At 26.8% G+C, this 14,284-nt stretch overlaps 1 protein-coding gene across 2 annotated transcripts in view; it reads left to right on the top strand.

The window, feature by feature from the left end:
* LOC126844480 (tryptophan--tRNA ligase, cytoplasmic) overlaps nt 1-12,165 on the top strand; it is a 206,356-nt gene extending 194,191 nt beyond the window's left edge. The window contains exons 1-8 of one of the 2 annotated variants that reach the window (XM_050582714.1): nt 7,904-7,994; nt 8,057-8,199; nt 9,013-9,241; nt 9,305-9,487; nt 9,566-9,776; nt 9,870-10,043; nt 10,609-10,749; nt 11,911-12,165. In XM_050582714.1, coding sequence (XP_050438671.1) covers nt 7,912-7,994; nt 8,057-8,199; nt 9,013-9,241; nt 9,305-9,487; nt 9,566-9,776; nt 9,870-10,043; nt 10,609-10,749; nt 11,911-12,078 — 1,332 coding nt within the window. In that variant the 5' untranslated portion in view covers nt 7,904-7,911 and the 3' untranslated portion in view covers nt 12,079-12,165. Of the gene's footprint in view, nt 1-7,903; nt 7,995-8,056; nt 8,200-9,012; nt 9,242-9,304; nt 9,488-9,565; nt 9,777-9,869; nt 10,044-10,608; nt 10,750-11,910 lie in introns of those variants that run through there. The other variant, XM_050582715.1, reaches the window with a different exon arrangement.
* Nucleotides 12,166-14,284: the final 2,119 nt, after the last annotated feature.

The following is a 14,284-nucleotide window of genomic DNA, read 5'->3' as shown; positions in this document are numbered from 1 at the left end:
AGTATTAAATAAATTATATATTTTCAAGCAGATATTTGTAAAGAACTTTTCATCGATTGCTATAATTTTAGATCTTTTGACATTAGAAATATATGTGGCAATGAAGAGAGAGCACATACGTTTTTTTTTAAAAATTGGTTATTTAAACCGTCCTATTACATGTGATCCCGAAGTAAGGCATATTTTTTTATTTTGTTGTATGGTTTAAGATAATTATTTTAAATCAGGATTTTTTATGCCCGGATAGATTGTTTTGAAATAGCAATTACTATTTTATGTGTCAAAATATTACAAATACATATACAGTCCGATAATTACGCTACCCACTCATTTATTAAGAGCTAATTATAGCTAATTGATCGCAAAATCTTAAATGTATTCCTCAACTATGTTGTATACTAATAAATACAGTAATGAGTAGGTATCAATTATTGGTTGTTATTTTTGTCAGACTATCGCAGACGTTTTTATAGTTATAAAAAAAAATTAAAAATAATTGTTTTCAATTAAAATAGTTATGCGCGAATCATACCAGTGTCTTGAAATTGTTATAAAACTACCAATCTTTTATAGTAAATAGAGAAAAAATGTATTTGAATACAGTAGTATACCAAGTTTCATACAAAAAAAAATGTAAATACATGATGTAATTTACTTAAATTTTTACCGGCATTGCAAATTTTTATGAAGGTTGTTTGGGACAGACGTGCATGTCACTAATATGCGTAGTCTGATTTTGATATTTCTTTATGATAATATGTAATATTACTTCCGTTATAGTATCTGATTTATTCATTTTTTTGTAATTTTTATAATATTTAACTAACATTTTTTAAAATATTTTTATGGTTTATGTTTCATAGTTGCGTAATTTTATCAAATCATGATTTAATCTAAAATGACTAGACACCTATAGTATATTAGTTAATAATTAATACGTATCAAGGTACAAAGATGGTAGTTTGAAAAACTTTTTTCCTAACATAAATTTAACGACACTTTACAGCATAATGTGTTGTAGGTTTAACGTGTTTACAAAATTGCATTGATAGAGCACTGGAAAATACTAAAAAAAGGTAAATAGTTATTAATGTTTATAATATTGTAAAATAACATAAATACAAAAGTTTCCAAACAAAAAATCAATTACATTTTTAATATTTTTTCGAAAAAATTGATCACCTTGTATTGATAATTAAAACACTTTATATATAAATTACAAATACTTATATTAGTGATGAAGACTACTATTACATATTGTAATAGAATTATATTTTGTTAAGCCGTGTAATCTATTTTGAGGGCGTATACATTTATACTTATATCTATGTATATAGTTTATTTTGTAAGTTATAAATAATGTATTTGTGTCTGGTGTCAACAAGAATACCAAATTGCGCCCCTCCTAGTTCCTACTAATTATCGAAAACAAATTATATTAATAAGTTATGAAAGACACAAACTTTAGAATTATCGTATAAGATCTGATACTTGTTCGACAAAGTAATTGAAATAGAGAAAACTGAAAATGGAATGCAGTGGTCAGTTTTGTCTAGAAGGTGATGAGGAAAAAGGAAGCGAACGAAAGACAGAGATAGACCAATGCTAAAAATAAAGAATTGCTACTAATTATATCTTGTTGCTATAACAAATTATAGGATCTGGGAGAGGGGGATGAAATGACGTCGGTGCCACCCCCTTAGGTCTTGATTAAAAATGAAAAAAAATGGTTAAATAATAACAATGTCAATTTTAGATGGGGAAGCAAATATTTTATTTGGGTAATTCTTATATAGTTTTTCATTTTCAACATATTGTACTTATTAAAAGTACTCATAAAACGTACATTTGGTCGTGTTTTCGAATTTGTGGACGTTAAAATAAAAGTAATCATACGTACAATGTATTTTATAGTTATTATACATTTTATTAAGCCTATGCACAGTGGGCAGGAACCGCATAACAAATAGCCAAAGGTATATTTTCTCAAAATATTTTTTTCACAATACATTTTAGTTGAGTAAGTCTAAAACATATTTATTAAAAAAATTAGGAATGTTGGTTGCCTACTTTATCTAAAAAAACACTGTTAAAAAAAATACATTCTAAAAATATATTACTAATATAATATAGGTATAATTGAAATTAATGTAAAATCAGTGCGTAAATGCATTTATACAAATTATTAATCCTGGGATTTTTCTTTTAGAAAATGCCTTAAATTTGTTGTCTTTAATTTTAAAAAGATAATGTATGCACTGCAAGTACATATACTATTATACTTGGTTTTTTTAACATTTTAAAATTATAGCTTTTGGAACCTTTTTATGTGTTTTTTTGCACACTGTGCTATACAATGATTTCATTTTTAGTGTTTCCTGTAAATTACAACGAATACCTAAAAAAAAATAGTGAATTATACGTTACAATGGGTGTGTTTAAAATATTGCGGAAATATTAATCAGTATAATGATGATGGTCATCTCTAGTGGATCCGTTACATAACATAACTTGATATTACTATTATTTCAGACAACAACTGAACCGATATTTTGGGTTGCTATTAAACAATACTAAATCGTTTATCATATCACAGTAAATGCTAAACAACCCAGTTGATTTAATTGCTATACAAATATGTTCCACGCAGTTGAACTTTGTTTTTCAATTGTCTCATTATTTTGCTCTGTGTGGTCAATGGTAATATTCTTATTGTCAATATTTAAGATGTAAAAATAAAATACATAAATTAACTTTCGATTTCAGGATAAGCTCAATTTTCTACAACCCATAGAGCATGACGTCCGTTTTATAAAATTTGAAATGTCAATCAATGAATCCTATGGCAAAATTTTAGAGACTACAGTTAAACAGTATTATACCTCACAGTTTTTAGATATCCATTACATAATTTACAAAAAAGTTAAGTTCACTCATGTAAGTATTGTATATGACAATATCATCATAATACTAGATTTAAGAAATAGGTCCTGATAATCATTTTTTATTTATTTATTTACTTGTAATTAACTAATTTACATGTTTAGAAACTATAGAAAGTAATTTATAGACTTTATTTTGGCAAAGTATAAAATAAGTAATATACCTATTTTCAGATATATTTTCAAGCAGATATTTGTAAAGAACTTTTCATCGATTGCTATAATTTTAGATCTTTTGACATTAGAAATATATGTGGCAATGAAGAGAAAGCTTATACAATATTTTTAAAAGTTGGTTATTTAAACCGTCCTATCACATGTGATCCCCAAGTAAGGCACATACTTTTTTTATTTTGTTGTATGGTTTAAGATAATTATTTTTAAATCAGGATTTTTTATGCCCGGTTAGATTTATTTCAAATAGCAATTACTATGTTATGTGTCAAAATATTACAATTACATATACAGTCCGATAATTAATGTCAAAATTATTATTTTAGCTAGAAAACTGTTTTAATGATATATTTAAAATATTAGATTAAAAGGTTTTAAGCTATGTTTTTTCTTATGACAAAAAACTGTACAAATAATAATAAAAACTTATTAATGCGTTTTAATTTATTGTAGCTAGTAGGTGCTTTTTTAATTTTTAAAACTTAAGAGGACTCTACCCGCTCAATTAATAAGAGTAAATTATAGATAATTATTCGTAAAATCTAAAATGCATTCCTCAACTATGTTGTATATAATTAAATACAGTAATGAGTATCAAATATTAGTTATTTTTGTCAGACTATCACAGACATTTTTTAGTTTTAAAGAAATAAAAACAATTGTTTTCAATTAAAATAGTTATGCGCGAATCGAACCAATGCAGTGTCTTGAAATTGTTATAAAATCACCAAATTTTTACAGTTAATCGAAGGAAATGTAACTCTACTTAAGAATTTTTAAATAAATACTAAATTTTCCATAATTCAATCCACTAACTTTAATAATTTATTATAGAATCCCAAAAATAACATAAACATTAAAAATGTACAGGTAAAAATTGAATTTGTCAATAAAAAAATGTTGTATTCTTTTTTTCCATAAATATTTTATGACTTTAGAACGATCACAGCCTCTACTGTATTTAATTGTGCAAACCATGTTTTTACACTTCAAATTAAGGGTGGGTAGCGTGCTTTAAAAAATAACACTGGTTTACAAAATAAAAAAAATACACATCAGATATCACTACCCTTTTTTTTATGCAAATTGACTCGCTGAATTTGAACAGTAATTTTTTTATTACTCAAATAAAAATCGTTATTTCACTGAATTAACACATAATCTATGGATAATTATCGAATGCCTTTTTCGTTATTTTTCCCTTATCACGGCGTATATATATATGTTTTCTTCTTAAATGTTAACATAAACTGAAATATTTCACTAAAATATGAATGTTATCGAATAAACTTTTTCGAGGTTTTTGGAATGAAGGTGTTTTATTCCTCATAACATTTAAAGTACAGCTTATTGTTTTCAATGCTCAACACTTAGATCACGTACTAAGACGTCTTTTTAAGGTCTGTCTAAGAGAGAAAACATCTAATCGCTACTTCCGGATGGACTCTGCTCAAGGCATTTTCCATCCAAGATCAGTTTGCCTTTGCCCATTTATTAATAAGTAATACCGCTGCATCGGGCCAATTATAATTCCTAGCTGCTAACTTCTATAAAAGGATTAATATTTTGACGCAAGTACGTACACCTAGCAACAATTCGGAGCCTTACTTAAGCTTTCAGACAGTCTTTGGACCCTTTAACTAAACGTAGAACGGTGAAAGTAGTAACATTAAAGAGACTATGTTATACTCATAAAATATCAGATTGCTTGAATAAAAATTTAAACTACGCATATTATTAAAATTAAAAGAACACAAACAATTTTAAAATTAATACCTCAAAATCAAATCCATAGAAAAAAATACAATGGATTTTTCAAGGTCTCGGCAAGTCAATTTACTTGCTGCGCAAATTGGCTGTAACCTAGAGTAATAATTTTTTTTTTTTTTTGTATATGATATGATGTATATTGACCATAATAATTTTTTCAGATATTTATTATGAAGTAATAATTACTATTTTGTGTTATTAGGGCGAATACATTCACAAAAACGTCACAGTGAATTTGGATAACACTATGTTTGGCTTAACAGAAAAATGGTGGGAAAAATCTTTCAAATTTAAATGTATTTATTACAACAGTGAGGAACATATGGTTTTAGCAATTCGAGGTGAAATCGGATTTATCACTTTTAGAAGACGAAATCGTAAAATAATTTTTTAAAAAATTATATTGTTAATTATAACACAGCTTAGCATATTTTCTTTGCCGGGTTAATTGAAATTAGTTATAGATGTTTGAATGATGCTGTTTTAAAAAATTATGTATACATGGCCCCACATATAAAAATTAAAACATGTTTTTTTTAATCAATAGTTATTTAAAAAAAAGATTATTATAGATGGACTGGACTCAGCCATTTTAATATATGAATGTTTTTATGACTCTAATCATAAAATTTAAATCAGTTCCACTTAAAAAATACTGAGAATTTGTACTGTGAATTTGCTATTAATTTGTATTTTAATAGCATATATGCTATTAAAATAGTAAATACAACAAACATTTTTTTTGTATTTCTCTTACAAAATAATATTATAGAAAAACAACTATAAACACAAAAATAAAATAACTTAAAGCATCCGGGCTATATTCTTATATCGGCGGAGACGCCCTGCTTGCCGTAATGCAGTTTATACCTTTCTAAACTATTATTATTTTTTAAATATATATCTTAAGTGATATAAAATGGATATGTTCAGTCCATGTATAGTCGATCCTTTCTAAATAATGTTTTAATTTTTTTTTGCGTTTATTTATGGAGAACAGGCAAAAGCAAATTAAGCAAGTTGTATTTTTAAGGTCCAATGCAATTGGCCCGACAAAAGATGTTTTTTTTTTATAAGCTTATAAATTGTAATCAAAATTAAAAGCTTAAAAAATCTCACTTATTTTATTTTGTACAATATTGTATAATATATAATATCTGTGTCATTTAAGTTAATTTGTAAAAATGTATTTAAAATAATTATTTAATATATAAGTATATACATATATTATTTTTTCCATTGAGTTACATTGTTCAATATAACTTATTTGTTTGAAATTTGTATTGTTTCGGTGTTTTCTGACGTCCATTAATACTATATTATACAACTTTAGTATATTATACTATATTAGTTTTACTTTAACTATTATTTATTGGCATACTACTTTATAATGTAAGAGTGTAATAAAACATCCGGGGACCGTGCACTATTACATTGCCTGTCGGTCATGGGCTTGTAATTTAAAATTTTAATATTATTTATGTATTCAAATTTATACATTCCGAAGATGGTTTTTAATCAGTTTGTAACATGATATATAAATATATTATTCAAATCGATTTAAATGCTTTTTTTTTTTAACATGAAAAGGACAACAGTGTCTTTTAGCGTAGCTTAACTGACTGTACTAATATGTTCATAATTTTGCTGCATCATTTTTATTTCGTATTGTTATAATTTTACATTTAACTAAGAAGTCTAACCGAGAAGATAATTTTTCACAACAATGTGTTCTTGGTCGAAGATCAGAACCTACATACGACATACTTTCTAAATACTTATTTTCCAATATACTTAAAAAAAATGGTCTTATAAGAAATAAGGGTTGAGTCACTTTCATTAATTGTTATTACCTATTGGTACAACTTTTAAATTTCTTATAAAATCATTCTTTCTTACTTCTTAGTCTGTCCAATCTTAAATAGTTCCCCATACATCTAACTCAACATACTCATTTAATTGTAATCTATTTTTTCTAAAAAAGGGTCATTATACAGCGTTTACATTATATTAAATTCTTTATACCCTAGTCTCAACACAATACAAGTATAGAATAGCTAAAATCCCACGTGAAATCATCAATACACATTACAATATTCAATATTGCCACTTATATTTTCGTAAGTACCTTTTACCCAAAATTTTATATCTACCCGTTAAAATAAATTAAATACAGTGTGACTGTCTTCACATTTTCAGTTATAACATCTAACTCTCTAATGCTCTTTGAGATAGAAAATTATTATTTTTTTACAAAATACAAATCTTAAGACATTATCTCTTACTTGATATACAAAAAGACACAATTCAATTTTTTTAAAGTTATTAATAACCCCTCTCCCAAAATCAATATTGAGAAAATCACCCAACAACTTTTACTATCAAATATAGCTTAATTTGTTGACAGACGATAGCGGCAACAATAATTTGAGATGACAAATAATCATAAACAAATTTAAATAAATATGTTAGGCAATTAGTCTAATGTTATCCATTTTAGTGAATGAGAGAAATATCCTTTTAAACTGACCTAAAACTGTACAATTTACATAAGTACCTACATAAACGCTTCTTTTGGTAAAATCGTATTTTGGACCTAATGTTTTTTATAGAATATTCTAAAACTGTCACTAATGCCATTGCATTTATAATTCGCAAATTTTTTTTCTATAAGACAATACTCTTATCTTTTTTTTTTTGTCAAACATTATAATTTTTCCTGCCTAACTTTTTTCGCACGGAATAATATTTGTTCGCATGTACACATTATTCAAAAACACGTCATTTATAATTATGCAGGTATCAAAATAAAATATAATAATATGGTTCCACAATGTAAATGGATATGTTACGCAAACCGATACCTATTTAGCAATGACGTGGAACAAATAGCTAATGAAAAATAGTTTTACGGGACAGATAACACCAGCCCCATCTGTTGCAAAAAAAAATTGCTATGTGATAACAGTTATCAATTACTGATAACAGTGTTTGTGATAAACGAACCTGTTATCGCTTATCATTTATGCACACGGCGCACATTATATTTTTATTGTTATCATTAGGAACTCAAGGAAGTAATGTTAATTTGCAGTTGAAGGCATTTTTGTAATATTATCCACGTTTATAGTACGACGTATAGTTTGAAGTTGATGATTGTGTTGTTTTAGTTTTCAGCGACGGATAATATTCAAATTCTCTTTTGGGGTCATGTCACCGGAAACCAGAGAAACTAGTGGAGACGACGACGTTGTCGACCCGTGGAACGTATGCAGTACATCCAAAACTGGCATTGACTACGACAAGCTCATAAGTACTGTCCTAATAACCTTATTACTTGTCTTAATACATTTTGATGACTATGTATATTTTACTGAAGAGGCCACTAAATGATCAATTATTGTGCAAAGTACTACATCAATTTTTATCTTCATTTATCTTATTTTTACAATAATACTAATTTATTAAGCTTTAGAAGCTGGATAGTAATGTAAATATAGCAGAAAAATAATGCCCACAGTTTGTTAACTTTCTAAAATATTTACAAGTTTTTCGGTTACACCTGCATTTACCCATTGGCTTTGCTAACGTTTCAAAAGACCCTCATTTTCCATATTCAGGGCTGTGTTGCGTATTGATAACAATTTTGTTTATTCTTCTGCAATATGTAAATATAGGTGTACCCAAAAACCCTATAAATATTGCAAGCAACATATTCTATTAGTACAAACTTTAACCAACTTGTTAAACCTGTTATCTTTCGATTTAACATTTATCAAAAAACCACAATATTTGAATTAATACTATCTACACTCTTATATTATAAGTTATAAATATTATATCAAATAACTATTTATTTCTAACTTAGTTTATCAGCTTTTTAATAAATTAATGAAAAATAGGAATTTCATATTTATTGCCTGGTTTTTATTGAGGTCACTTACAAAATGAATAGTATTATGCAATATTATTACATATTAATAAACAATAGTATATAAATATAAATTATGAATCTTAGAACTCCAAAGTACCATCACTTTGGATTATTATATTTACATTTTAAACAATATTGAGTGACTCAGCATTTTTAATATTACTTACTTTTTTAAAAAAAATTTTTTTTTAGATAGGTTTGGGAGCAGTAAAATTACTGATGATTTAATATTGCGAATTGAAACACTTACGAAAAAACCTGTCCATCATTTTCTCAAAAGAGGCATCTTTTTTTCACACAGAGATCTTCACAACATTTTGAACTTGTATGAAAAAGGAAAACCATTTTATTTATATACAGGAAGGGGTCCGTCATCACATTCTCTTCACATCGGTCACTTGATTCCATTTATGATAACAAAGTAAATTATAGTTGTATTTCATATTTCTTATATTTTGTTGTTACTGATTGTATTATTGTTTAGATGGTTGCAGGAGGTTTTTAATGTTCCTCTTGTCATTCAATTAACGGATGATGAGAAATTCTTGTGGAAAGATTTAACCGTTGAAGAGACAAAGCGGTTAGCTAAAGAAAATGCAAAAGATATCATCGCTTGTGGTTTTGATAAAAAAAATACATTCATTTTTTCTGATTTTCAATTTATGGGGTAATGTAGACATTTATTATTATTGTTGTTAAACATTTTTAATTTTTTGCAATTACTAAAAGATAAGTTATTTTATAGTGAATGTCCCTCATTCTACACCAACGTGTTGAGAATACAAAAAAGTGTTACTTTCAATCAAGTGAAAGGCATTTTTGGATTTGGCGACAGTGACGTAATTGGTAAAATCGCTTTTCCGGCCGTCCAAGCAGCCCCATGCTTATCTTCTACATTTCCATTTATATTTGGAAATGATAAAGTTCCTTGTTTAGTACCTTGTGCTATAGATCAGGTATCTATTCAGTGTTGCTAAATCGTACTGTATGTTTTCTAAATGAAAAAAAAAACAATAATTTAACTAATAAATGATGTTTTGTAATTACAGGATCCTTATTTCCGCATGACGAGAGATGTAGCGCCTAAGCTCGGTACTCATAAACCAGCATTAATACACTCATCATTTTTACCATCTTTACAAGGAGCTGATACAAAAATGTCAGCTAGCGATTTGAATTCGGCCATTTATTTGACAGACACTCCTAAACAAATAAAGAACAAAGTTAGTTAATTATAATTAAATAATTATGCTCACATTTCAAGTATATATTATTTTTTAAATAAATTTGAGAGTAATTCACATTTAGTTTAAATGTTTTTTTCCTTTTTCTAAACTGCATTCAAGACCAACTGGTAAATTAAAAAAATACTTTAACAAGTTAACTAAAACATTAAATTTGACTTAAACATATTATCTTAATGTCTTTTTATTGATTTTTTTTTCTAAAACACTTAATTTTCATAAGAAAAAATAGTGGTTATTTGCCTACTTTCCTGATATATCTACTCGTTAAAGGTGTAGGTTATCTACCTCTCTTTTATAATCATATTTGCATGACTAACTAACTAGTTAATTAACCTCTTAGACATATATGTTCGTAGCCAATGCAGACTCTCACATAGTATTTTAATAAATTGTTATAAATTTTTTTTCTATATCTCGTTTTTTATGCTTCCTAAAAAATGTTATAATAATTTTTTAAAAATTTTTATAACAAATTATTAAAACTTTTTAATAAAAGGCTGTGTCTGTATATTTTTTTTATTAATAATTATTGTTATTTTAGATAAACAAGTATGCATTTTCTGGTGGTCAAACAACAGTTGAAGAACATAGAGAAAAAGGTGGAGATTGTAGTATAGACATATCGTATCAGTATTTAAGATATTTCTTAGAAGACGATGAAGAAATAAAAAAGATTGAAAAAGTAATATAACACTCTTAGGCTTCGTCCACTCTAGCGAACCAAAGCCAAAACTGCATAATGAATGTATGTCGGCTAAATGTTATAGCAACATACAGATCAAAATATTGACATTGAGTAAAGCGTCAATATGTTGTATGGTTTGCGTTTCGCTAGTGAGGACGAGACCTTAAAAATTTAAGATAATTAATTACATTTATATATTAGAAAGATCATATTAAATATAGTTTGTATTTATCATAATGTTATGAATCACAATAGCTTATGATATTCTTTATAAATCACAGCTTCATGTACGTTTTAGTCGAAGAAGAGTGTTGTTTTAAATAGAAATTACTGTCAGGTTTTTTTTTTATTAAATGAACAGTTAAAATTGGAATTAATTGTAATACATTCAGCATTTATCACATAGCAAAGAGCTCCAGCAAAAATCCAGACATTTTGCAATGACTGATTTGTCAATTATTTAAGAGTTTGGCTGGTCAAAAGATTTAAATTCTGTATTATTGGTCATTAATTATTGCATTCTATATAAACATTAAATCGGTTTAAGGTCCTAAATGTACTTCGTCAAAATTGCGAGGGATAAGGCACAAAGGATATTTTTATACCTATTTAAACTCTGAAAACTACTGGATAGATCTACGTGCAGTTTTTTTGTAATTCATTGTGAAAATTTCACTTAGTATTTTTATGTCTTAAATTATGTGAGACAAAAAATATTCAGAATTTTCAGAATTTAATTATACTCAAGTATAATTGAAAAAAGACTGTTTTCTGGATTGTACAAATGATATTAAATAAATGATCATGCCTACAAGTATTTTTGTATAAAATGTTGTTTAAAATGATAAGGAATAGGTATATATAGTAATAAGGAATAATATGATTTGCTTATGCTAGGAGACAAAGAGATTAAAATAATAATTTCAAAAATTGAGTATTTTATATTATTTTTTATAATTAGTCATGCTAAATACTAAAATGTCATAGAGACCGCTCTACATAGCTTCCCTGGATAATCAGTGATTTCAATCCTTCCCTAAAAAATATCAAAATATTCTAATTCTAAAACTGTTTTATTTTGTTTAGTGATTTTGTTTATTATTTCATTTGTTTTTGATTTAAACATTTTTTAACATAATAAACTATTATTTTCAACAGGCATATTCTTCTGGAGAAATGCTAACAGGAGAGCTGAAAAAGTTACTAATTGATGAGCTGACAAAAATAGTTCAAGAACATCAAACAAACCGAAGTAAAATTACTGATGAAGATCTGAAAGAGTTTATGACTCCTAGAAAACTACTTTGGAATGAATTAAAAAAATAATTGAACTCTAAAAACAGTATGATTAATTATAATACAAAATTTGTATTAGTATGAATAAAACTTAAGTATTAATTTGCTTTACTAATACTATTGCTCTCTTAATATTTGTGTAACGCAATAGATAAAATGTCGAACCCTGTACTAGATACAAAAGTTCTTACATGCATCCATCAATATGAGTGCTTAACCTTGTTCATACAGAATAGTATATTATACATTTTTTAGGGTGAAAGACTGCATTTGGCAAATACCATTAGTCTCCGGTGCATATTTACATTCACCAATGTTGTTAATAAAATAAACAAAATATGTGGACATACACTGATTGATGTCAACATCCACAACATGTGTTAAGTAAATGTTAACTTGGTATAGATACAAATTAGTAAATAAGATTTAAGGCAACATAAATCATGATAATAATTTGCTCTTCGCGCAGATTACAGATTTATATTAAAACTAGAGACTTAAATTTATACTGTAGACTGTAGTCTAGGTATAATATTTTGTAAATTTAGTTTTCCAGTATATAGATAATTTTTAACATTCAATAGAATTTCATTAGATAACAATTCAATTAAAAATTTAATCAAAATCGATTTCATTGTTTTTTTTTTAATGAATAGTGTGTGTATTTTATGGGAAAAAACATTAAAAATCAATATTTTAATTTGAAATTTTACTCAACTTAAAATTTTAAATGTATTTATTTAATTTATTAATCGCTAACCAAACCTAACGAGGTAAAAAATCAGGGAGAACGATTTATAGCAAGTCAACTGTGAATGAACTATTTAATGTCCTATTCATAGTAAGAAACTAACTTTATAGAATATTTTATTAATAAGAGAACATACCTATGTAGGTAGCTATTAGCATTGATTTTAGAAGGTTGAGCTTTCGGTGGTATTAGACACTTGGATGATAGGCATCGGGTAATGGTGTTAAGGAAGTACCATTTCGTACAATGTTTATCTGAGTATTAGAAAATATCAAAACCAGTGTATCATAATGAAAAATTAGTGATATTATTAAATTGTTTAAGATCTAAATAGTTTATAAGACTGTTTATATTAATATTAGTAACTGGATGATTATGTAACGTCTTATTTTGCCATGAAAAATTTTATAAATTAGAATCACCTATAAGTAAAATATTAACAGTAGGATGTAAATAAATAGTATTTTCAACTAGATCACAAAATTGTGCATAAATATCTTTATGTATATTAGGTGGAATATAAACACAGCCTAAAAGAAGCTTAGTATTATTAAAGTTGATTAAGATAAAAATATGTTCAATATTAGATATATTATGATTTATGAGTAAGAATAAGGTCGCATTTAAATATATGTACATATGATTTAACCGCCAATAAAACTCCATTACCTCTAACAGAATAATCACTAGATTTATCAGATCTAAATAATATGTTATAATTCACAAGTCCTAATTCATTATCAATGATACAATTGTTTAACCATGTTTCCGATAAGAATATTAAATCGGAAATACAATGCAATACAGAGTTACGAAAAAAATCGAATTTAGTCCTCAGACCTTTCACATTTTGGTAAATTACATGTAATTTTAAAAATGTTGTTTTTTCTTTTTTGAAACAATCTTAGGAACTCCTCTAATAAACTTAATAGTGAAATCCGGCTCACTTGACAAACGTAGACCGAGTTCTTCACTTAATTGTTTCATGGAATCCCTTTGGAATTGAGTTCGGTCCGAACTGATACTAATTTGTGATGAAGTTCGTTTAGATTTGCATTTGATAACATTAAATGCATCAGCAGACGAGGAGAAAATTACTTTTAACGGACGTGGTAGGTACGATAACGCCCAAGACAAATGACATTCACTGGCACCGGTAAAACAGTCCGTGACGATTGAACGATTAACATTATACACCTGTACTAAATCATGAGCAATTCGGGCTTAAACTTGGTTAGCATCACTTTCAGCGGTATTATAAAAGATAAGATTAGAAGCCCGTACGTAGTTGTGTTCATTAATCTCATGTTTTTAATATACGAGTAGCCATATCTCTTCAGAGAGATAGCCAGTATCTCCAGAGTAGGTTAGGTTTGTAGACTGTAGTAGGTTTTAAATAAACAACTTGTATTTTATTGGTAAGGGTGGAGTTTACAATAATTGTCTAGTGAATGTAACAAACATTAGCCATTGTAATAAATTAAA

This window comes from Adelges cooleyi, unplaced genomic scaffold (genome assembly GCF_023614345.1).
Source record: "Adelges cooleyi isolate 19-005CV unplaced genomic scaffold, UGA_ACOO_1.1 ACOO_flye_CR_arks_rails_tigmint_CR_PRNA_651, whole genome shotgun sequence".
Lineage (NCBI taxonomy): Eukaryota > Metazoa > Arthropoda > Insecta > Hemiptera > Adelgidae > Adelges > Adelges cooleyi.
This window is presented reverse-complemented; position numbering and strand designations above follow the sequence as displayed.